This window comes from Engraulis encrasicolus, chromosome 12 (genome assembly GCF_034702125.1).
Source record: "Engraulis encrasicolus isolate BLACKSEA-1 chromosome 12, IST_EnEncr_1.0, whole genome shotgun sequence".
Taxonomy (NCBI): Eukaryota; Metazoa; Chordata; class Actinopteri; order Clupeiformes; family Engraulidae; genus Engraulis; species Engraulis encrasicolus.
This window is the reverse complement of record NC_085868.1, coordinates 14,398,391-14,424,812: the sequence shown is the minus strand read 5'-3', so window position 1 is coordinate 14,424,812 and position 26,422 is coordinate 14,398,391. Positions and strand designations below refer to the sequence as shown.

General features: G+C 44.0%; 1 protein-coding gene across 6 annotated transcripts in view; it reads left to right on the top strand.

Moving 5' to 3' along the window:
- Positions 1–26,422, top strand: part of rfx3 (regulatory factor X, 3 (influences HLA class II expression)) — a 63,436-nt gene that overhangs the window by 20,403 nt on the left and 16,611 nt on the right. For 2 of the 6 annotated variants that reach the window (XM_063211687.1, XM_063211685.1), the window contains exons 4-12: positions 180–546; positions 6,123–6,197; positions 9,581–9,762; positions 10,826–10,945; positions 11,955–12,002; positions 13,684–13,811; positions 20,432–20,550; positions 21,356–21,471; positions 22,586–22,740. In XM_063211687.1, the coding sequence (XP_063067757.1) occupies positions 180–546; positions 6,123–6,197; positions 9,581–9,762; positions 10,826–10,945; positions 11,955–12,002; positions 13,684–13,811; positions 20,432–20,550; positions 21,356–21,471; positions 22,586–22,740 (1,310 nt within the window). The remainder of the gene's footprint in view (positions 1–179; positions 547–6,122; positions 6,198–9,580; positions 9,763–10,825; positions 10,946–11,954; positions 12,003–13,683; positions 13,812–20,431; positions 20,551–21,355; positions 21,472–22,585; positions 22,741–26,422) is intronic. The other 4 variants (XM_063211688.1, XM_063211690.1, XM_063211691.1 and 1 more) reach the window with 4 other exon arrangements.

Sequence of the window (26,422 nt, the reverse complement as noted above, 5' to 3'; positions counted from 1 at the left end):
TTTTATTTCTTTCTCTTTCTTTTCCGCACATTGTCACACATACACACAGGCTTACCAGATGCTGTATAGCCAGAAAGGTGCCAGGTTGCCAATGGTGTCAGGGTGTCATTCCTTCCTACCTCCCTTATTTTCTGGCTTCGTTTTCTTCATTCACGTCTTCCTCGTCTCTTCCCCCGCAGCCGCACGTACACGTACACAGAGCCGCAGCTCTACAGCCAGAACAGCGGCGGCAGCTACTTCGACACGCAGGGCGGCTCGGCGGTGACGCAGGTGACCACGGTGGTGACCGCGCACGGCATGGCCAACAGCAACAACGGCAGCGCCGGCGGCGGCGGAGGAGGAGGCGGCAGCGGAGGTGGCAGCGGTGGCACGGGGGCAGGTGGCATGGGCATGGCAGGGCTGGGCGGGGGCGCTGGCGGCGGCGGGCAGATCATCAGCAGCTCCGGTGCCTACCTGATCGGCGGCGGCAGCGGCAACTCCATGGACGGCTCCACGCCACACGGCCCTGCCAGCCAAACGCCCAGGGCCTCGCCCGCCACGGTCAGTGTGAGTGGGATGACAGACGCCTGTCAGCATGTCTTCTACTCTCTCTGTGTATTTAGGATATAGGCCTCACACATCAGTCCCTGTGTATGTGGGTCAAAGACGTGCAAAATGGCATTGTTATTCAGTGTAACGGATACATTCTGCTGACTGTAATGGTTAAAAAACATAATTTTAAAATTGTTTCAAGTGAATGGATGACAGCCCAGGCTTTCGTGGAAAAAAATAAAATAAAAAGAGTCATGTTTTTTACAGTTACAGTCAGCAGAAGGTATCAGTTAGACTGAATGACAATTTCATTTTGCACATCTTTGACCCGCGTGTCTCTGTATGTGTCCTATGTCCATGTCATGCATCACATGCGGTCAGTGTGAGTGGGATGACCGAAACGTGTCAGCATGTCTTCTACTCTTTCTCTGTATTTAGGATATACTAGGCCTCACACATTGGTCCCTGTGTATGTGTCTCTGTACAGTGTTTCCCACAGAATATATATTTTTTTTTTGCATTTTAATAAACTATGGCGGCCAAATTTAAACTATGCCGGTGCACCATAGTTTCCTCAATGTATGGGAAACACTGCTGTATGTGTCCTATGTCCATGTCATGCATCACATGCGGTCAGTGTGAGTCGGATGACGCCTGTCAGCATGTCCTCTACTCTCTCTCTGTATTAAAGGATAACTTCTGCCAATTTCGACATGCAGTTGGAATGCTCACACTACCCTGGACTTGTCAGTACCTGATTCCCCCTGCTGCCTTTTCCGAGGTCCTGGTCATTGTAATGGGGGCAGGTGTATGTGTTTACATTTAAAAAAAAAAAGCATCTTGATTTATTCCCAATAACATCCAAAAGGTTATGCAACATCAGCAGACAACTAGAAAACAGCCATACCAGAGATTCTTTAAGTATATAGAGATATGCCAATGTAATAGGTTGCTATGGGCACCTAACATGACCAGGTTCCGGTCTGCCTAAAGGGGCGTGTCATAATACTCCTAGCATTGAATAGAACAGTCCTTAGGTCTGCCTAGGTCTGCCTAAAGGGGGATTTCCCCCCTCCCCCTTGCAATAATAGAACCAGGAAACAATGGGCCAATGGAACCTCTCTCTCTCTACTCTCTCTGGCGATACCTTTTGGGATAATATTTGGAGTAGGCCTATGTTAAGAAAGTTTTTAATGTAAACAAAGTCTGCCCCCATTAGAATAGCTCAGATCTCGGAAAGGGCTGAGTCAAAAAATGCAGCATCACCGGGTACTGACAAGTCAAGGGTAGCGTGACCAACACAAAAGCATATTGAAATTGGCAGAAGTTACCCTTTAAGATATGGGCCTCACACATCATCAGTCAGTGTGTAAGTGTCTGCATGTGTCTTATGTCCATTTCATCTTGTGTAGGCATCACCTGACATGGTCAGTGTGAATGAGATGACACCTGTCTGCATGTCTTGCACTCTCTCTGTGTGTATTAGAATATAGGCCTCACACGTCAGTCAGTGTATATACACCAGGGGTGGAACTTAATTTTTTTTCCCCACCAGTCACTGTGGCAGGTAGATTTTAAAATCTACCAGTCACTAGCTATTTTTACCACCAAAAGCGACTGGTGGGTTGAAAAATTTACCAGTCAGCCCAGAAATGTCCCGGTCCTTGGCGGGTGGACGGGTGCTTATTTCCAACCCTGGTATACACCTGTGTGCGTCCTGTCCGTTTCATGCATCACATATGGCCCATGCGAGTGGGATGACCTCAGGTCTGCATGTCTCCACTCTCTGTGGGATATACGTAGGTCTCACACAAGGCGGTGTGTATGTGTTTGTATCTTGTGTAAAATTTCAAGTGTGGGCCTCCCCCCACCACCGTCTGTGTGAATGGGGTGACACCTGTCTGCATGTCCACTCCCTCATGTGTAGAATATACGGTACGGTACATTAGCTGACTGGTGTGCCTGTGTCTGCATCAGCATGAGTGAAATGACCCAATGGACTGCATACGTGAACTCTTTTATGTGTGCGTATCGGACTGGATAATGCTGTAGGTCTCGCTTACAGTAGTGGACGTCTTGTGTCCGTTCCATCTGTTGGCATTTGCCGGCCATGGGAGTGGGATGACACATGGGGTTCATCCCAATATGTGTCCTTGCCTCCTCCACTTGTGCTTGTCTCCTCGCCCGCCTCCTGGCCCCTCCTCCGTGGAGAAAACGATAAAGTTTCCCAGCTGTCAGCCTCGCCACAACAACTTTTGAGGGACTGTTTTTCATTCACCATCCCAATTGCAAATGAGAAAAAGACTTTACAATTGAGCTTTTGCAAGATATTGAAATATAATGCTGTTGTCAGTGATGTCATCATGACGAGAAGCAAGTGGAGGAGGCAAGTGGAGGAGGTAAGGTCACATATTGGGATGCACCCCTTGATGTCTGCACTCTCCATAGCTGCTCCCTGTGTGTAGTAGGTTAGAGTAAATCACACACATAAGGCAGAGTGTAGGGGTGTAGTGTGTATATGTATGCAATTTCGGCCATTTCATGTGTAGGACATTGCCCACCACCATGGTCAGTGTGAGTGGGATGGCCGGATGTACGCAAGTCAGCGTACACGTGTCGGCGGCGTCTGTGTCCAGTTTCGGTTCTGCCTGTTCTGTACTAATGTGTAGGACAGGGCTCCCCAACCTTTCTGGGTCTGAGGGCTACCAAGGGCTACCCGAGGGCTAGTAATCACACTATTATTGAATGATAATTTGCTTATAGGTTATGAAGAATAAATAATCCCATATTTAAAGGAAAAAACATTAACTCTGACTAAAATCGTCATTGTTTATTAACATCCTTGGTGGGCACCTCAGAAGCTCTTGGAGGGCTACCTGGCGCCCGCGGGCACAACGTTGGTGACACCTGGTGTAGGATATTGTGCATGGCCAATGTGTCTGCGTCTGCATCAGTCTGAGTGGAAGGACCCAAGTACTGTCTTTGTGTTGTGCTGGAATATACACAAGGCAATGTTGTCTGCATACATCATACACTACCGTATGCGTAGGATCTTCATTGGCCACGGTCAGTGAGAGTGTGATGATGACCAGCGCCTGCATGCCTTTTATTTTATGTGTACATCACATGCATAGGCAGTGCTGCTCACCCGTCAATTTCAGGCTCCTGCGTCTGTGTCAATTTCATGCACGGAGCGTTGCTGACCTCTGTCCGTGCGAGTGGGATGACCCTATGCATGTGTGTGTACTGTGGGTTATACAGTCAGCAATGCCTGCATGTGTCTGAATTGTAAGCACTGTATTTGCATGTATTTATGTGAAGCGGATACGCAACACACGGCTAGTGCCTCAGTGCCTGAATCTGTGTCCATTTTATGTACGCCGTGGTCAGTGGCATTTAAAAACGACGTGTTTAGGAAACGCAGTCTTATTTTGTGTGTTAAATATGTGTACTTGTGGTGCACAGCTGCAGGCTGTGTAAATGGCATGTATTACTTTTCTAATCCATTTCATCAGCATGGTCCTGTAGATGTGACATGTGCAGGACAGTATGCACAGTTCAGCATCGTACTGCAGCTATCTGGCCGTCTGGATATGTTGTCCAAAGAAGTGCAGCGAGTGTGACCAGCTCGAGCATGTACGGGCATGTGCAACTGTAGACGTGGTGGTATGTGATGTTGCCACACTGTGCCATGATGACACTTGTGTAAGTAAACAAGTCGGTGCGTATAGCCGGGCAGAGCACAGCACAGCACAGCACAGCGCGCCCTCGCGCTGCTGCATATGGCTGTCTGACTCCGCATTTCTCTATCCCGGCTCGCTACAGCTGCTTGGAAGTCAAGATGGCTATTTAGTTAACCGCCGCCACTGCTATTGCCACTGCCACGGGCGCTGCCACCCCTTCACCCCCTGCCGACACCAAGACTGTCATTGGCGCTCTGGCACTCACGGCCCCCCCGTGCACAGTGCAAAACTCCCACCAGTCTCTCTCTCTCTCTCTCTCTCTCTCTCTCTCTCTCTCTCTCTCTCTCTCTCTCTCTCTCTCTCACACACACATCTCCTCGCTCTCACTTGCTCCGCACTCTCTTTTTACCTCTCTCTGTGTCCATCTCTGTCTCTCTGTCTCTCTGTCTCTCTGTCTCTCTCTCTCTCTCTCTCTCTCTCTCTCTCTCTCTCTCTCTCGAGCAGCGGTCCCTTGATATTTCCTCACCCGTAATGAAAAGGAAAATTCCGCCGTGTCTAAAAAGACAAGTGTTTGTGTGCATGTGCATGTGCCTGTGCCTGCATATGTGTGTGTCTGCGGATTTCACGTGATGAAGTCAGCCCTGGCCTTCCCCCACCCCCCACAGAGACGAGATGCCAGGGTGAGAGGGCTGCGAGGGTGGAGGGTGGAGGGTGGAGGGTGGAGGATGGAGGGCGGAGGGTGGAGGGTGGAGGGTGCCCAGTGGTGATGCAGGGTGCCCTGTCAGTGCTGATGGTGGTGACCGCATGAGTAGAGGGTGGGAGGGTTGGGAAGGATGAATGGGTAAGAGGACTAGGGGCGCTTCGGTGGTGGTGGTGGTGGTGGGTTACAGTGAGGGGCACCAGTGGAGGGTGGGAGGAATGGGGTAGGAGGGAGGTCTGGCGGCGGGGTGATGGTGGTGGTTGCAGTGGAGAAGTGTTGGAGGGTTACAGAAAGAGACACCAGCGGAGAGTGGTATGGTTGGAGGATCAAGGGTGGGAGGTGCCTGATGGTGGATATGATGGCTACAGGGATGAGGAGGGCGCCTGTAGCTGAAGATGAGGCAGGTTTGACCCCTGCTGGCGAAACATGGTATTGGTACTGTTGTGACGCCAACACTGTGAGATGCTCAAGACCGTAAGGTCTCAGACACTTGTGAATGCATAATGCCTGAAATGAATCATGAATAGGACAGCAGGCTTGGGCATGTACTGCACTGTTTTACAGCATATTTATTAACTTTCATTTCAGCCATAGGATAATTAATCATGAATAAGTGGCATATGCCCTGCATGCTTCCCTTCAGTTCATATCCCCCTTGACTCACAAGACTTTTGACACATTTCCACACAATTTAATTTCCACATGAGTGATATTGCCCCAGAAATGAATTTAAAACCTATGGAATAAATAAGAGTAACTGTTGGCAAGGAGTGGACCAGGCACGCCATTTGTGTTTTCTTGTAATATTTATTGAGGAGAGGTAACAGAATCTCACCGCTAATATCGGGTGGTTAAATCGCTATGCTTTGCTACTTGTTTCCAAAGTTTGTTTTATTTCCGGGATTATGATTTTTTTTTTTAAAGGGTGGTTGGCTTTCCTGTCCACTGCTTGAAATCAGTTTATATCTATTGCTGATCACATCTGCTGTTTTCTTGTGAATTTTGTGTGTGTTTGATATTGGTTATTATCAATCTTCTGCGGTGTAGCTTTTTTTTGTTACGCTTTTCTTTGCCATTATGTTCACTTATTGTTTTTTTTTCCTGTTTTTAACTTTTCCTGTTTTTCTGCTTTTTTGTTTTTTCCTTCTTTCTTTTCTTTCTTTTTTTTCTTTCCCCTCCTCTTTTTTACGTTTGCTCTTTGCTATCAGATTGAAATGGCGATTGAGACGCTCCAAAAGTCTGAAGGGTTGTCGTCTCAGAGAAGCTCGCTACTGAACAGCCATGTAAGTTTTCTTTTCTTTCTTTTTTCATTTGTTTATTTATTTATTTTTGCTTGTGAATCACAGCACGCCTCTTTGCCTCCTGCCTCTCCTCTCCTGTCCTTCCTTGCCTCGCCTCTTGTGCGATCTATGTCTTGTGTGTCCTATATGTGTTTCTGCTACCTCTCAACTCCCAGTCCTAGTGTGGGACCCCCCCATGCACTTCTATGGTCCACCATTTGTGGATATAAGCTTATTTCTGACCTCCCTTGAGTTAAATAATTGAGTTCTACCTTTCCCCTGGTCTTCCAGCCACTCTCTGAGCGTGGTGATATTACTTATAGTTCCATGCTAGCAATTATCATTGAATAGCATGGGAGCAGCTGTTCACATATGATTCAGTGGTGCAGTATGCAAGCTTGGAGGTAGAATGTGCACCTCCAGATTCAGGGAATGGCTGGGAGAATAGGAGAAAGGTAAAGACTCAATTATTTAACTCAAGCGGATGTGGAATGTCCCTTTTAAAGACTCAATGAAGCCAATATGTTCCAGTTCCTCATATCAAGATGAAATTGATACCTCACCTTAAACATTCAAAGAAGGCAACAAATTCTTTTCATGAAATGATGTTCTATGCTAAATGGTGTCCGATTCCTTTGATCCAGCCAAATTTGTTTTTGTCTAAGTAATTACTGTGCAAGTTTTTGGTAGTAATGATCAGTGAATGTGTGAACCACTGACCTGAATAATACACGTCATTGATTTGAACAGTCATATACTGTCCTGAGCACAAAATGCAAGCAGCATTCCTATGGTTCTATGATTTCCTGTAGTGGTTCCACTTAAAAGCGCTAGGATTAGAAAACTGGTTATGAAACTACTTAATGCAGTAAGCGTAACCTGAGGGGTTCTCCATTTTTGCAGACACATTTTCTCTGCATTATATGTATTTCCTAAGCCAAATATAATTTTCATTTTACTAGGTCTCAAAACACACACAGTGCTTTAGTAAACCTTCATTATGTTGCAGTGAATTCCCTAAAGATGTATTTTTTCTCCACTGTGAGGGGAATACAACACCAGAATGAACTTTCAGATGGTACAACTGCAAAAGACATCAACTGAAATGAAATGGTTTAATATTTAGCGGTTAGGCTATATCATTTATTTGACCCACCACTAAGAAAGTGGTTCCTTAAAGATGATTAATAGAAAGGCAGCAATTCATACTATATTAATTCAGTGTATCCATAGATGATTAAGCGATTTAATAATAAATAATAAATAATAATATAATAATAAATAATAATATAATAATAAATAAAAAGCTGTTAAGGGCTAAGGTGATGTTCTGTGAACAATTGTTCATACATACTGGAAATTTATTTCTGCTACGGCCCAGAAAAAATAGGAATGCAGACATTTTCTATACCTTGCACACGCAGAAATTATTTTATTTTCAATGCGTAGCTGTTTAGCCATGATGTTGTGAATGTGAACTAGACTTCTTAGCTGAAAAGAAGCACCCTCAGGAAGCACTCTCAAACTAGTCCGTTGCCATACATTTGACGTCACCGTGTCTCCTCAGTTAATTGAAATCTCTGATAATTTATCAAATTGCTCTTATTGTTTGCTAAAGGTGCTAAAAGCAAATGCGTCTCTTGAGTTCGCCTTTGCCTTTTTGAGTTCGCCTTTGCCTTTTTGTCATTAAAAAATGTATACGTCCATGGACAAAAGAGACCTTGGTAACCTCCTGTTCCTTTCAGACCAGCAGCTGTGTCTGACTGCTAGTACAACGACTGAAGTTAATAACATGAATAAATCAAAATAGCCCTCGCAGTGGGTGGTGATTTTTTGCTGGCCTTAGCGAGCATACCCACTGTGCTACACATTTGCAGAAAGCTAGCACAGCTCAGCTTAGCTTAGCTTTTTTCCAACCAGCTTCAGGCTTCATGTACAGTACGCAAGTGTGTGTAGGTGGACTCTTAAGGCCTCGAACTGTGTGTCAAGGGAACCTTATTATTATTTTGTTTGTCTGCAGACGGCAACTTATGAACTTTCCCCCCCCTCTCCTAGTGGGAAAAAAAATCCCAGGATTAACGCCAAACCCAAAAAGTTCACAGATTCACTGTATAGTGTGCCACTGTAGGAAAAACAAAATACATTTTATTCATAACACCTTACAATAGCTAGTGTGTGAGTGAATATTTTGGACACAGGCTAATTTTCCACATGGAGCCCCCGGCGTGAGCACTTATAGGAATTTAAGAACCACCAATAACCTGGCACAGCAACTTTGTTCTCTATCAAAATGGAACGATTTTCCTGGGCACTTTTCCTGATAACTTTTAGGAACAACAAACGGCATTTTAGAAACTTACAAGGACCTAACAACCACTCGACAAAATTTTGCTCTACCAAAGTGGAACAACCATTGGAACAACTTTCCCACATTCCCAGGATTTAACTAACTGTATACCTACATGGGCTTCTGAACTCAGCACGTAGAAACTGAGGAACCATTTAGGGCCTGTTAGGAAACCAGAGACAGGAACTTCTTCTCTACTCAAGTGGAACACCATTCCTCAGGGTAGCTAGCTGTACCTACATGGACCACCTCCTTAAAGGGACACTGTTTGAGATTTTTAGTTGTTTATTTCCAGAATTCATGCTGCACATTCACTAATGTTACCTTTTTTCATGAATACTTACCACCACCATCAAATTCTACGTATTCATTATGACTGGAAAAATTGCACTTTTCATACATGAAAAGGGGGATCTTCTCCATGGTCCGCCATTTTGAATTTCCAAAAATAGCCATTTTTAGCTGCAAAAATGACTCTACTTGGACCATACTAGAAAATATTTGTTTATTACTTAGTAAACTTTCATGTAAACATCAAATTTGGCAATAGGCAGTCCAGTTTCAATGAGCAGCATAGTTGCAGTACCTTTTTTGACCATTTCCTGCACAGTGTCCCTTTAACTCCCAAAACATAAAATATGAGGAATTGTGTCAAATAATTGTGGCCTGATTTGTAACAACACCTACACTCATTTACTACGTACCTAAAAAGCAGATGTAAATTGCTATGCAACATCCACTACATGACTATTTTCTTTGTGTAATTTGATTTTTAAAAATTGTTGAAATGCACACACCCACACACAGTTTTTCATGTGTGTATACATGTAACGCTGTGGCTACAAAGGGCCTTCTTCCTTTCCAAAGTGGCGATTTCAAGCACTTCCCTCCTTCCTATTCCTCCCCTGTATAGCTGAAAAATACAAAGGATGCGCAGCACCATGCATCAACTTTTTCCCTTCAGCTGTTCATTATTTCCATCTCTTTATTATTTTATTTTGTTATGATTTAATCCTTCCTCTTTGACCCCCCCATATAGCTGCAGTGGCTCCTGGATAACTACGAGACGGCGGAGGGGGTGAGCCTGCCGCGCTCCACCCTCTACAACCACTACCTGCGCCACTGCCAGGAGCAGAAGTTGGACCCCGTCAACGCCGCCTCCTTCGGCAAGCTCATCCGCTCCATCTTCATGGGGCTGCGCACCAGACGCCTGGGCACCAGGTCAGATGCCCTGCTCATTACCTACCGCCCCTTAAAGTGATACTGTCCCATTTTTGGAAATAAGCTTAATATTTTACACCTCTCCTTGAGTTAAATGATAGGGCTTTACCATTCTCCTGTACTTTTGACCTTTCTCTGAGTATGACAATGTGCAAATTTTACATCCATGCTACTAGCAGTTAACATTGAGTCCTATGAGACCAGCTGGCGGCTAACTGGTCTCATAGGACTCAATGTTAACTGCTAGCTTGGAGGTAAAATTTGCACTGCCATACCCAGAGAACGGTTGAAAGTACAGGAGAACAGTAAAACCCTATTAATGCCTTAAAGACTTTATATGGGGACCAAAACATGTTGTGGTTTGGTTTTCATTTGGCCTAATTATAATGTTCACAAGCAGTTCACAAGCAATTGGTCTGTGTTGTACTGCCCCTGCTCTCTCTTTTACCACCTTTACTCTTTTCCTTCTTCTCTATCTTCTTTTGCTTCTTTCTGTTTTTTTCCTTTCTGTCTTCCTTTCTTTCTTTCTGTCGTTCCGTCTTTCTGTCTTCCTTTCTTTCTTTCTGTCGTTCCGTCTTTCTTTCTTTATTTATTTATCTATTTATGCCTGACTTTCTTTCTTTCTTTCTTTCTTTCTTTCTTTCTTTCTTTCTTTCTTTCTTTCTTTCTTTCTTTCTTTGTCCATCTGCCATTGTCCTCACGCTGCTGCTTTTGTCTGTGATCTTCTTGCATCCTTTCATGCCTGCCCTCCTCTCACCTCATCTTAGCCCCTTCTCTACCGATGGCATAGCCTCGTCTTATTATTCCCTCTCTCATTCTTCTCCACCTGCTTCCCTCACGATCCCTTTGTTCCCCTGCTCTGTATTTATTTCCCCTCCTACTCTTGGCCTTGTCCTCCTCTTCTCCCTCCTTCTCTTCTCTTGTGTCCTTCTACCACCTTTTCATGGAACAAATGTCTTTGTTCAAGCGTGTTTCTTCCCCCATTCGCGTCATTACTCTCAGTCTCAGCATTGATGACTGATTGTTTTGCTGGCTGGTTGTTGTTGCGTTGTTTGTCCTGCAGGGGGAACTCTAAGTACCACTACTATGGCATCCGCGTCAAGCCCGACTCCCCGCTCAACCGGCTGCAGGAGGATATGCAGTACATGGCTCTCAGACAGCAGCCCATGCAGCAGAAACAGCGGTAGGACACACACACGACTGATATATTACACACACACACACACACACACACACACACACACACACACACACACACACACACACACACACACACACACACACACACACACACACACACACACACACACACACTGATGAGTTATAAGCAAGCACAGACTTGATTGCTTGATATCGCTCAGCTCAATGTCCAGCACTGACCAGACATCATTTCATTTCTGCCCGACTGTGTGATTTAACAAGCCTCGGTCTGATGTGCGGCCACAGTAAACATGATATTTCAGCGCAGCTGATGCTCCTTAGCTTGGTGGTAGTGTCAGGGCCGCTGGCAGCGTTGGCAGGGCCATGGACAAAGTCATCTAAACCCCCCCACACACACACACACGCACATACAACGGGTTTGTTTGTGATGGCGCATCCAGGCTCAGTCTGCGCAGCACACGCGCATATACATGCAGTGCGAAATTATGATGCATTATAATGGTTCGAAAATTTGAATCAGAATGCATTGAAATGGCAAATTGAGCAGAAATGCGCCGTCACGATCGAGCCCGATGTAATAAGGACCGCTCTGGGCCCCTCCTCTACATGGGCCTGGGACAACTGACCCCTTTATCATCAACCTGTGTCTTCCAGACCAATGATACAGAATAGTCAATGTGGTAGACAAACTCATTTTTTATTTATGAAACATAGCCTGCAGCACATGTACGAATTGTGTTGATAATAAAAAATATATATTTTTGAATGTATCATTTATTTTTGAAAGCACACTTTCTGGAAGGGAATGTGAAATTATTTTTTATGCTAAATAATTACCCTATTTGTTAAGCCTTTCTACAGTAATGCAGGGGTTCCCAACCCTTTCCAACTTTAGGCTCACTTCAAATGTTCATAATGCTCAGGGCCCACCTCTGACTCAAGTAAATAGTCAACAGCATCATAAACACAAATATATACCGGTATATATATTTTCAATGTAATTTTTATGGGCTTTTTCGCCTTTATTTCAGACAGGACAGTGAAGAGCGACAGGAAGCGAATGTGGAGAAAAAGACGGGGTAGGGATGGCAAATTACCCAGGCCGGATTCGAACCCTGGGTTCAACCCTTGGGCATGCAAGCCCAAATGTGGGGGGCTTAGCGCGCTGTATATGTATATGTATATGTATTTATATAGCTCAGTATCACAACGATGAAGTTGTCTTAAAGCGCTTTAAACATACACATACACACATACACATTCCCAGATTCACACACCAGCTTTGGAGGCTGCCATACGGCGCCAATTGTCTGGGGTTCATATGAGAAAATGCACACATACACAAACACACACACACACACGCACACGCACGCACAACAGTAATAATAGTTCTAGAAAGATTACCCGGTACTCTGGAAGCCACCGTACCATAGCCTTACTTCATAACATCAAGACCTAGCCTACTAGTGCAAGAAGACTGTAGTTCTACTTACTGTATTTGAAAGGCGTTATCAACACCTCCCCTGCGTTGTACTCTCTTAACTCCTGAACCATATGAAAAATGGTGGAAATGGGACCAACTCGGCGGAGGCTAATTAGCAACAAAAACACCCACACTCACTTACCCACCAAGCAGCTCAAAACTGCTATACAGCGTCCACTACTTGACTATTTCCTCTGTGGAAATTGATTAAATAAAAACACACACACACACACACACACACACACACACACACACACACACACACACACACACACACACACACACACTTTTTCTGTGTATGTACCTACGTACAGCACTGGGGTCAAACAAAGGTCCTTGTTTCTCACTGAATCACCTCAGTGATGTAAATCTACTGCAGTATTTAATTATTAAATGTGTAACATCCTACATTGTTAAGACTTGTTCTGTAGTAGTGGCAAGGCTTAGGATTTTTGTACCTTTTGACTCCTAGACAAAGTGTTTGTACAACACCACTAGATTGCCCATATATATATATATATATATATATATATATATACATTTTTTTATTTTATTTTTTTTTGTCAAGTCAAGTGTACTTTTTTTGTCAAAAATCTATGTAACAGGGTTAGCACAGAAGTTTGAAATTGCGTTTGGCCATGTTGTTGCATGAGGGTACAGTTTGAAAGACACTGTTTGCTAATTTCCTGATGTCTGTGCTCTGTGTTGTGTCAGGTACAAACCTGTCTGGAAGCTGGGCAGCATGACATGTTGTTGCATGTAGTTCTGTGTTTCTCAAACCTTTTAAGACCGAGGACCACTTTGTCCTCCCAAATATGTTCAGGGACCGCCTATCAACTGAATTTATAGTTGACGAGTGCTAATTTGACAATGCTAATTTCGATGGAGATCACTTACTTTTTTATCCACATTCACAAGCCTGTTTTATTGTAATGAAAATTACATGTTTAGCTTTGTAATGTTACAGATATAGCTTACTGCCAGCTTCTCTTGGTAAAATAGAAATCCCCTCGCAGACCACCTGAGCTCTGTCACGGACCACTAGTTGTCCCTGGACCACACTTTGAGAATCACTGATGTAGTTTCATGATCTACAAAATTATATCATGAACATAGGATTCCTTTATCTTCTTTGTAGTGTCAGCTTACGGCATAAGCTGGCTCCGAACAAAGTGAGCAGCATTAGGTGTTGCTGCGTGTATTTCCACTGTGAAAGAGCCTACTATCTAAAATAAAATATTAAACGTAGCATTTCTTTGCCCTGTGTGTTGCACCAGGTATAAGCCGGTGCAGAAGGTGGACGGCATGTCTGGGGAGAACTACTCTGGCGGAGGAGGCCAGCACGCAGCCAGCGCGGCCGAACAGACAGTCATCGCACAGAGCCAGCACCACCAGCAGTTCCTGGGTAAGGGGGGGATTGTGTCAACGCTAGCAGTGAGTGCTTTGCAATATGCAACCTTGCCTCCTCCACTTGTGCTTGTCTCCTCGTCCCGCCTCCTGGCCCCTCCTCCGTGGGGAAAACGATAAAGTTTCCCAGCTGTCAGCCTAGCCACAACAACTTTTGAGGGACTGTTTTTCATTCACCATCCCAATTGCAAATGAGAAAAAGACTCTACAATTGAGCTTTTGCAAGATATTGAAATATAATGCTGTTGTCAGTGATGTCATCATGACATATTACTTCCTGGTACGAGGAGAGAAGCAAGTGGAGGAGGTATGTGGAGGAGGCAAGGTCGCATATTGCAACGCACTCAATGTGTGATGTAGGCATGCAAACTCCTAGCCTCATTATCATTGACGTTCAAATCTCTTCGAGACTTGGTCTGACCAAGAGCATAACATGGCATGGTTGACCTGCCTCCCTTGGTTTTCTTATGTTTGTTTGCTTATCAACAAAGTGGGAGGAGTTCCCGTATTTGGGGGAACTCGGAAAGTACTTGCATTGCTCTTGACCTGACTAGTTGCAACGCTGAAAGTGTTGCGTCACTAGGAGGGCACAGCCTGGCTAGCAAACTCCTCACTTTTCAGCGGTTTTGAGATCAAACTGGGTAATTTATGTAAATCATGCTGGGCGGGTGGTGCACCTTTCACATCTCTGACCAGTTTGCATGCCTGGCAATGCCATGTGTAAATATCGCAATAAACCCTTGTTCTACCAGGAATCGGTCCCCGTGGGGACCCGGGGTAGAATAGGTCCCTAGCACCCCCTTGCTGTTCGTAAGAGGCGACAAATGGGGCGACTTTTTTGCCGTAAGTTGCGACCCGTGACGGTGGAGGAAGAATGCCTGGCATTTGAGGGATGTGGTTGGTTGCGACTTCCACACGCCCAACACAGTGCTTTGGCTCCTACTTCACCTAGACGGGAGGTTGGACGGGCCCGATCCAATCAATCGGCTAGTCAAAGTTCTCTGGAATATTTTTTGGGACCATGCTTTTATTTTTTCCTGAAGACTTTGGCCGAGGGTCAATCGAGTGAAATGAGCATTTTTGTTTAGCTTGCTCGAGTATACCATCCCTGTATCCTTGATGCATATCTGGTGGAGTACCGCAGCGCTGTGCATCCCCTAGTTGGGCTCCAAGGAGGGTGAGGAGCAGAGATGATGAATCATGTATCAACACTAATATGGCTACTAACCTACCCCACAAGAAAAGATTAATGGATCATGACTCGGATGACGCTTCTGACTTGGCATTTATTTACCCCCCCAAAACAAGAAACTGGCCTAAATTTATACTTATGGAAACTGCAACGCCAGACTTGCCCCTCACTAAATTGTCCCCTTTTGCAATCCAGAAAGGTATTTCAGGTATAGCAGGGACAGTCAAAGACGTTAAAAAATTGCACTCTGGTCAGATTTTGGTTGAATGCTCTAAAAAGTCCCATGCTGATAATTTATTGCGCTGTGACAGTTTAGGGGGTGTACCAGTACGGACCTTCCCTCATCCACACCTGAACAGTTGCAAAGGCGTAATACGCACAAGAGATCTCCATGATATGGAAGAAGATGAAATTGTCACAGAACTAAAAGATCAAGGAGTTACTCATGTGAAGAGGATAACACTGAAAAGGGATGATAAAGTCATTAAAACTGGTACTTATATCCTTACTTTCAATTTGCATGACCAACCCGACAGAATCCTCATTGGATACTTAAGTGTGAGAGTGGACACATACATTCCTAACCCTTTGAGATGCTTTACCTGCCAGAAGTTTGGCCATGGCTCTGCAAGTTGTAAAAACAAACCAGTTTGCTGTACCTGTGGTGAGGATGGGCACCAACTGATCTGCACAAGACCACCCAAATGCTGCAACTGCAATGGGGACCACCCAGCCTCATCAAAAGACTGTCCTGTTTGGATTAAGGAAAAAGAAATTCAGAGAATACGGGTCACAAAGAAGATAAGTTATCCACAAGCAAGAAAACAGGTGGAAGGAGTTCCTGCGTATAACTTCCAGCATTCTTTTGCCTCTGTTGTTAAACCCCCTACAAAGACAATTGACTGTCAAACTGATTTTACTTGGATGAACAAAGATAAACCACAACTGATCAGTGGAAGTAAAACCCCATCAACTTCCAGTAAGCACAAATCAACCTCCCAGTCTTCTGCCAGTCAAACTCCAGCTATGGGTGAACCATTCCAACCGCCCAAGGAGAAAGATAAAGACAAAGAGAAAAGGAAATCAACTAATACTCCCTCTCAATCTAAAGGTAGTCAAGGAAATAAGAATGGAAATCCTATGGATGTGGAAATGAAGGAACCCTCAACCCATCGTAGCCGAAGCTCCTCCCCCAAAAGTAGGAGTAAAGGCCCTGTTCCAGTCTTGCCCACATGACCATAGGTAGCCATATTGTTCAGTGGAACTGTCGTGGTTTTAGAGCCAATTTTTCTGAACTACAGCAATTAACTGCTCTTTTTAATCCTCTTGCCTTTTGCCTTCAAGAGACCTACCTGTCTCCAAGTCTTAATTTGTCTTTGAAGAATTACTCAATGTTTAATGCGTATGGCCCTCATGCTCAGCGACCTTCTGGAGGAGCGGCTGTATTAGTACGCAATGACATAATCCATAGTCACCTTGTTGTCACTACCCATTTACAAGTGGTGGCAGTCCGACTAACTCTTCATAAAGTCATTACCTTGTGCTCTGTCTACTTTCCACCTGATGCTACAGTAACTATGCAGGACATGGACAACTTAATAGCACAATTGCCTCCCCCATATGTGTTTTTAGGAGATTTTAATGCTCATAACCCTGCGTGGGGAGGAAGCTGCTCAAATGCTAAAGGCAAGATTATAGAGGACTTTATCACTAAGACGGACTTATGCCTGTGGAATGATGGATCTTTTACCTACTTGCATCCAGGCCATGGAACATACTCAGCTATTGATTTATCCATATGTGACCCTAACCTTCTGCTTGATTTTTCTTGGCGACCACTGGATGACCTGTGTGGTAGTGACCATTTCCCCCTGATAATGTCATCTACAGAACCAGACACGCAGTTTAGACCCCCAAGATGGCAACTTCGAAAAGCTAACTGGAGTCTCTTTCAGTACCTCTGTGAAATCCAACTGGGTCACGTACCTCAAGATCTTGACAATACTGTTGATCATTTTACTGAAACTTTGCTCTCCATTGCAGAGAAAGCTGTCCCAAAAACTTCAGGGAAGCCCCACCACAGATCAAATCCATGGTTTAACGATGACTGTAAAAAGGCCATTGATGCCCGAAAAAAGGCAGAGAGGGCGTTCAATAAGCATCCAACAAATGCAAATCTTACCAGTCTAAAAATTTCACGAGCCCAAGCTCGAAGGACTATTACTAGCGCAAAAGCACAAAGCTGGAGAGAATATGTCTCAAGTCTTACGAGGGATGCATCCTCTAAAAAGGTCTGGAATTTTATCAGAAAGATGAAGGCTAAAGGTGGTACTGCAAGAGTTCAGCACCTAAAGTGCCCTCAAGGTCTTTTGACATCTAAGCAAGATATAGCTGAGAAACTTGCAGAGACATTTGAAAAAAACTCCTCAGTGGAAAACGGTCATCCTGAATTTCAAGCCTTGCGTAGAAAAGAGGAAGCGAAGGCCCTGAACTTCCTATCAGATAACTTGGAACCATACAACCAGCCTTTTTCAGTGGATGAACTGCTCTGCGCTATTAGAAGCTCCCACGATACTGCAGTGGGCCCTGACATGATCCACTATCAATTCCTAAAACACCTACCATCCAGTGTGCTGTCTCATCTCCTGGCGCTATTTAATATGATTTGGAAATCAGGAAAAGTGCCTAAGTCCTGGAAAAAAGCGTTTATCATTCCCATCCCTAAGCCTGGTAAAGATCATACTGATCCCACCAACTATCGCCCAATCGCCTTAACCAGCTGCCTGTGCAAAACTATGGAAAGAATGGTCAATAAAAGACTTGTGTGGATGCTTGAATCAGAAGGTCATTTAAGTACATACCAATGTGGCTTCAGGCAAGGAAGGAGCACAATGGACCATCTCATTAGACTGGAGGCCTATATAAGAGACGGATTTGTCAAGAAAGATCACGTAATAGCAGTGTTTTTTGACCTGGAAAAGGCGTATGATACCACCTGGAAATATGGCATTTTAAAGGATTTGCACTACATGGGGTTCAGAGGACATCTGCCCATTTTTATCTCCAATTTTTTGTCCAATAGACTTTTTCAAGTTCAACTGGGCACAACGTTTTCAACACCGCACTTGCAAGAACAAGGAGTGCCTCAAGGAAGTATCCTCTCGGTGACCCTATTCAGTGTCAAAATCAACAGCATTGCAAAGGAAATCAACCCAAACCTTTTTTGCAGCCTTTATGTTGATGACATCTGTATTTGTTACAGAGGGAAATATATGAGCACAATTGAAAGACAACTCCAACTATGCATAAATAGGATCAGCACTTGGTCCGTTGAAAATGGCTTCAAGTTTTCCAAGTCCAAAACTGTTTGCACCCATTTTTGCCAACTGCGAACTTTACATCATGAGCCACTGCTGTACATGGATGGCGCAGCAATTCAAGTTGTGAAAGAGTTTAAATTCCTTGGTCTTACCCTTGATAATAAACTATCTTTTATCTCACACATGAAGAATCTTAAGAAGCGATGCTTTAAAACATTGGACATTTTAAAAGTACTGGCAAAGACCAAGTGGGGGGCAGAGTGGACTGTACTGTTGCGCCTGTACAGAGCACTTGTGAGATCCCGTCTGGACTATGGCTGTATTGTCTATGGATCAGCAAGAAAATCTTATATTCAGATGTTGGATACTGTTCATCACCAAGGTCTAAGACTGGTCCTAGGAGCCTTTAGAACCTCACCAGTGCAGAGTCTCTATGTGGAAGCAAGAGAACCATCCCTTCAACTAAGACGCTTGAAACTTGCTTTGCAATATGCAGTCAAAATCAGGGGGAATAGTCTTAACCCTGCATACTCCACTGTCTTCCAACCACGATGTTTGAACTTTTATGAGGCTAGACCCAGGTCTATCAGACCTTTTGGGTTAAGAATTAAACCTTTTTTTGAGGATTTGAATATTGATCTTGATGGACTGACATCTACCCACTTCTGTGCTATTCCCCCTTGGACCTTGAAAAAACCTGTAATTGTACAGGACCTGAGCCATAAGAAAAAAATCAAACACGCATCCAAACCAGTACCAAAGTTGCTTCCTTGATGTAAGACAGCGCTTCCCTTTCCATACTCCAATTTATACTGATGGCTCTAAGACTGATACTAGTGTGTCCTCAGCAATGGTAGTCTCTTCTTACCAGTGTGGAATACGCCTCCCAAACATGTGCTCTATTTTTACAGCTGAAGCCCAAGCCCTGCTCTTAAGCCTTGAATACATTGAACATCACAATCAACAACAATCCTTGATTTGCACAGACTCTAGGTCATGTCTTCAGGCACTAGAATTTTTAAAAACTGACCACCCTCTGATTACCAGAATACTTGAGAAAGTGGATCACCTAACCAAACTCAACCTGGACATTATTTTTTGTTGGGTCCCTGGTCATGTGGGCCTGACTGGCAATGAAAAAGCAGATAATGCTGCTAAAGGAGCCCTGGATGAAGAGATATCTGAATGCGAAATACCTGTCTCTGACATCAAGCCTGTACTTTCTTCCTACATAATGGATAAATGGCAAGCCGAATGGGATGATTGTGCTGGAAATAAGCTGCATGATATATGCAATTCTGTGAAACAGCTGATTACTCAATCATTCTCATGCAGACATGATCAAGTCGTCTACACAAGGTGTAGAATTGGCCACTCTAGACTCACTCATGCTTTTTTGCTAACTGGAAGTGAACCTCCCCTCTGTGATTTTTGTGGACATCTCTTATCAATTAAGCATATTCTGACTTGCCCTGCTATCAGAAGGAAAAGACAACAGTTTTTTAAAGAAGACACTATTTTTGGAATTTTTAATAAGGTCCCACCTTTAAAGGTTTTGAACTTTTTAAAATGTATTGATGTGACCAAACTTATTTAATCTATTTATTCAATTATTTATATCATTGTAGATTTTTAATATGAGGCAAATTCTATTACCTGTACTGGCCATGAAATAGCCACAGTTGCATATTTGGCCATAAATGCAAACAAACAAAATCTACCAGGAATCGGGGGCAGCCGTGCTCTAATGGTTAAAGTGGTGGCCTTAAAGATCTACTTCCACTGAAATCCCGTTTTACTCGCTCCTTTTGAAATACGGAGGGTCACCCCTTGTTCCAAACAAATGCTGCGCTTCCAATTGGTGCGTCACCTCCACAGGCTGTTTCCCATTCACAGAAATAATACAGAACGAGTAAACCTATCCCATCGACATCACAGGGAAAAGGTATTGCCCTCTTCGGTGTGTGTGTGTGCGTGTGCATGTGCGTGTGCCTGTGCGTGTGCGGGCTTACATGTATGTGCGCATGCGTGTGTGTGCGCTCATGTGTGTGTGTGTGACTGCTTGCATTGTGTCTGATCTCCCGCCTGGTTGTGTCCATGTTGTAGACGGGTCTCGTGCGCTGCCCGAGTTTGCGGAGCTGGAATTGAGTGACAGCGGGGGAATGGACCACATCACCACTGACGACGTCAAGGCCCTTCAAGCACTATACAGAGAGCACTGCGAGGTAACACACACACACACACACCAGGGCTTGACATTAACTTTTTAACTCACAGGCCACATTGGCTAGTGGTTTTTCGGAGTCACCAGCCATTCAGCTATTCTACTAGCCAAAAATCTGATAGGCCTTTTGTTTTTTTTTCTTTGCCATGATACTGTACATCTAACCTCCGAAGATGAGGTGCTAAAGCAAGAAGATGAGTGCATACCTTTCTACACGGAAATAAATCAAACAAATAGAAACAGCAAAGCTGATCTTTTTCTAGAACAAAAAACTGATACACAAGGGGCAAACAACAGAATGATAGGCGACTCTGATATGTCAAACCAATGACTAAGCGCCCTGCCAAATTGGCTAGTGACACTGAAATTATTACTAGCCACAGCCAAGTTTTACCAGCATTTGGCCGGTTGGCAGGTGCCAGTGTCAAGCCCTGGCACACACACACACACACACACACACACACACACACACACACACACACACACACACACACCTTCAGGTCAGCTAGGCAAATATGAGACAAAAAGGTCAGGGCTTATTCCTGGCCTACCATACATAGTAATTACAGACTGATGCTCAAAGCATTTTTCCGAGCACTCCCCAGCGGGAACACCATAGAATAGACTTGATGGGAAATGCACGGACCGTAATATTGGCTGTGCGTCATAGCCGCATTCATTTCAGTGCATTCAATTCTTAGTCATCGACTCATGGGTAGGCAATTTTCCTGTAATGGTATCTAAATTGTGTGCGTGCGTGCGTGCATGTGTGCGTGTGCGTGTCTGTGTCTGTGTGTGTTATTCAGGCTATCTTGGACGTGGTGGTGAACCTGCAGTTCAGCCTGATTGAGAAGCTGTGGCAGACCTTCTGGCGCTACTCCCACTCCAACACTGTAGAGGGCGCCACCATCACAGAGAACAGGTTCGTGCCTCACCACGCTCTACCGTCCTCTTTATATTACCTTAATTTACTTCATTAAAGTCCTCAAGTTGTCTGCACCCTGCTCTATTACAAACTACTACTCTAACACGCCATTACTCTGCTCTACTACTACTCTACCCTACTACTACTACTACTACTTTTCAGTAGTTTATATTTGTTGTGCATGAAACTGTTATGGCTGTCAAAACCCTCAATGCCAATTAAAGTCTTGAGTCTATTACATAGTGATAGAATCATAGAGAACACAACACTGGAGTTGACACAGTAATTTGCGACAGCACTGGAAAATTACCTTCAGTCAATGTATTGTATCGACTCAATCGAGTAGATATTTAGCCTGCCATTTCAAATCTGGTCCTTGATTAATGTTTCACGCCATATTCTACAGACAGTTTTAGGCAGTTTTTTGACAGAGGTGGCCTGGGTGTGTTCTCCATTGATTTGCATTGACCGAAGAGCACAGTTCTACATACAGTGGCTGCCCTTTTTCCAGTGCTGTCGCAAATCACGGCCTCACCTCTTTACTACTACTACTACTACTAAAAGTACTACAGGCACACGCTACCACTGTTTCTTCTCCAGAAGCACAGCAGTCCAAACCATGGGGTCTTTCAAAACGCTTACGCCAACCAACCACTGACTCGTATGTTCTTAAAAGCTTGGCTATTGGCTCCATGACTAATGTTTTCATATTGAGGTGAACCCTCAGTGCTCTATCTCTCTCTAAATGAGGCAGCCCACTAGCTCTTCTACGACTACTAGTACAGTGATTGCCAGCTCTTGCCCTGATTACATTTCTCATTCACCTCCCAGAGACACTTGGCATGGAGTCAGGAGTGATGGAGTACTTCTGATGATGTGATGCATGATGAGGTGTTAATGGTGAAGTGTTTTCTCTATGGGGGCATTTACATGTTTAACCTACTCACTCACTTATGCTGTAATTAGCTGCGTGTGTGTGTGTGTGCATACACGTGACTGTTTGTTTTACTATATGTACTAGAGCGCCCTCTGAAAAATGCCATGGCTCATCTGGCGGGGCTGCCCAAATGAATACGGTGCGTCTGCATGTGTGTGTGTGTGTGTGCGTTAGCGGGCTGAGTGAGATCGAGAGCCGGCTGCCGCGGGCCAAGCTGCTGCTGCTGTGCCGCAACGAGGGCGTGCTGAAGTGGATGAGCACCTGCGACCACCTCATGTACCAGGTGCTGGTGGAGATCCTCATCCCCGACGTCCTCAGGCCTATACCCAGTGAGTAGCACTAAGACACACACGCACGCACGCACGCACGCACGCGCACACACACACACACACACACACACACACACACACACACACACACACACATAGGGCTGTGGCCGTATTGAATGGAATTGTGATAAATCGTGATATGCAGTCACGATACTGAATCGCGATGCAAGGGTGCAGTGTCGTGATGTGTCCTTTCAAAGTTCTGTTACCCTTCAGTCTGGGAAAATTACCACGTGATATGATGTGATAGTGCTTCCAAGCTTCCATTTTGAAACTTTATTTTTAGCCTTTTGAAACCTATCCTACGTATAAACTACCATAGTTTTTTATCTATATTTTTATTGTATAATGTTGGCAAAGGAGAGAAAATAAAATGAATGAACAAAATATTGCAATGCATCTCAATAATACATGTATCGCAATGCATTGTGCTAGTATCGCATCATGGCATGTGTATCGTGATGTGCATCCAATCGTGAACCCCTTGCCAATATCCACCCATACACACTCAGCACTCATCTTTGATGTTCTAAGGCCTATAGTATCTGTGGGTGCTGTGTCATAACCGCAACCATGCTCTCAAAAGGCTAATTTTATTCGGCATAATGCACGCTGTAGAGACTAGTTAGTCGCCAGCTGGTCTCATAGGACTCAATGTTAACTGCTGGCATGGAGGTGAAATTTGCACTGCCATACTCAGAGAACGGTTGAAAGTACAAGAGAAAGGTAAAACTCAATTATTTAACTCAAGGGGAGGTGTAATATGTGCCTATTTCCAAAAATGGGACGGTATCACTTAAAAGATCGGAGCTCCTTGGATGGGGGGCATGATTTATTCAGTCCAGTCCAGTTGCTCTCTCTTGTTAAACTGTGGATAACACGACCTGGACGAATTAGAATCTTTACAGACACAAGAAAGCAAACAAACATCAATCAATCAATCAATCAATCAATCAATCAAAATGACTTATATAGCACATTATGATACATAAGTGTCATTCAATGTGCTAAAGAGTAGAGAAAAGAGAAGAAAAAGAAAAGTATTTTTTATTCTGTTGTAGATGGTATGTAATTAATTAAGATGTTTTTAACTTCTTTTTAAAACAAGATACTGTTAGGGCAGTTCTAATTTTGGCAGGAAGTTGGTTCCAGCATTTTGCAGCATAGTAACTAAATGCCATTTCGCCCTGTCTAGACTTGACCCTAGGCACAACCAGTAGAGGAGATTCTGAAGACCTAAGACCTCTATTAGGATGATATTGCTCAAGCATATTTACAATATATTTAGGGCCTAAGCCATTAAGTGACTTGTTAACTATCAGAAGAGTTCAATTCTAAATCTCACTGGTAGCCAGTGTAGTGACCTAAGCACTGGAGTGATGTGCTCTCTTTTCTTTCTTTTAGTTAGGATTCTAGCTTCAGCCTTGTAGATTAGTTGCACCTGCCTGAGTGATCTTTGGGGGAGACCTATATAAGCAGGGCAAACATTTGTGCATGCACACAGACACACCAACAGATGAACAAATGGACACCAGAGGAACACTAGATGGAGAAATGCCAGACACACACCCAGGACGCACAGATGGACACATTATGTGCTTACGGTCCACATTGCAGTGTCTCTAGAGCTGGTCGTAGCCTTTCATTTAAGCTGCTGCTTATCCAAATCATCGTCAGGCTGGCCTGCACTTGCATCACTTGCATGTGCCACTCAGATCGATACAAACACATAAATGTGTCCCACGCAGGGCCGAATTAAGATGCCGTAGGTTGCTGTGCCAAACCCCCCCCCACCCCCACCCCGGAGGGCAAATTTCACAACTTACATAGACAGTGTCATAATTACAAGCTAGGAATTAAAGGAGAACATGATAACAATATTGCATCTTCACAATTCTACCATTTTTCACTTGTGGCCAACCGGTGGCCAACTAGCCTGTGCATTAATCTGGCCCTGATCCTACTGTCTCCTTGGGCTTCCTCAGCCTTCCTTCTCATAATCCTAAAGACTGTTGGATTAATGTGACCTTTCATATCCATCTGGACATTTGTTTCCTGTGTTATACCGCAGTGCATCACATTGACGTCCACACAGAAATGTGGGCTGATGATGAATCGGCTACTAAGGCACCGTACTCAAAGAGGTTGGATATATAATAAGAGGAATCGAAACATGGCCACTCAATGCAAAAGCGTGTGCTCAAAATTTGGTCTCCTAAGGGGGCGTTGTCCCTCCTTCTTCTGCTCTTTTCGTGGTGTTTGCTCAAGACGTGCGCTACCGCCATCTACAGCGCTAAGGGGACTCAATTTATTCTCTACCTCAAGACTCCGAAGGTCTCCTAATCGAAGGTCTCCTAAAGGGGCGTTCACCCGACGTAAAGTGGATACCGGAAAATAACCCGCCTGCTTTATCTCACGCTCATATACGATTCTCTGCCGTACTGTTACGCGTTAACCTGTTACTCAGGGAGGGGTTTGATTCCGGCCCCAAGGTCACCTCCACATCCCACGTTACAATCCCCTCCCACTGCTTTTCCTGTCACCATCTTCACTGTCCTAGCTCAAAGAAAAGCATTATAAATGCTCCCCCCAAAATCTTTTTTTTTTGAAGAAAGAAAATGAAATGGGTGGGTTGATATTTTGTTGTTGTTGTTGTTTTAATTGCCAACTTCATGCCATTAGCTGAATCGAACAAGGGCACAAGTCAAGCAAGCACTGCAAACTAGGTTTTCCACTGAATTACTGTGCATCCACCGTGTAGGAGTGGATCTGAGAGGTTTCATAACCATCTCAATAACAAAACGCCAATCTCTTAAAGACGTAGGAAAATCAAATTTAAATATCAAATCATTCCGGCTTAAACATGTACATAAATGTACTCTTTATCAAACGATATTGTCCAAAAAAAAAAATTAGGTCTCTTGCAGCCAAGGATCTCTCCGATGTTTTTGTGTAGTGTCTTGCACTCTTAGTTCAGGCCATAGGCTTTAGGCAATGCTCTGTTTGTTTGTTGTTTTATTTTTTCCCACCCTTTGCTACTTGAGATGCTCTCTGTGGTGTAATGCAACACTTGGTGGGAAAAAAAGCTGAGCTGAATTTATGTTGTCTCTAATTTGCTAGAGGGAGGGTGCGGACACAATGCGCTACAAAGACACTCTGCACTTACAATTAAAACAATACTTTTCTATTGCCTTATTCACACTATCGACTGGGCTTTGTCTCTGTGAATCACTCTTTTAAAACGGTAAAATCAGCAACTCTAACTTATGCATTTTATTTAAAACTATAAACACAAAAGTGTGTTTCATGGTACTGTTTTTAAGTATTCAGTCACATTATTGTGGAGTTCATATAGATGTCCTTTACAGCCCAGACATGTACTTACTATAAATGTGCTTCTACATTATGTTTATGCTAGCAACCCCAGCATCTCCTTGGCAAATTTAATCCATTCTTTTTCATGTTCTCATAGCAGGAAAATTGCCTGTCAACTGTGTTTATCAACATATTCAAAAGAATCTGAATTAGAAATCACATGTAGAAAAACACAGATAAAGCATACAAATACATACATTGATTAAGGTGTTGTGGTGGAACTTCTGAGGTCCTCAGTTAGCACAACACCATAAAAAATGGCTAATGTTGTAATACAACAGCATGTTCATAGACTAAGAGCTAACAA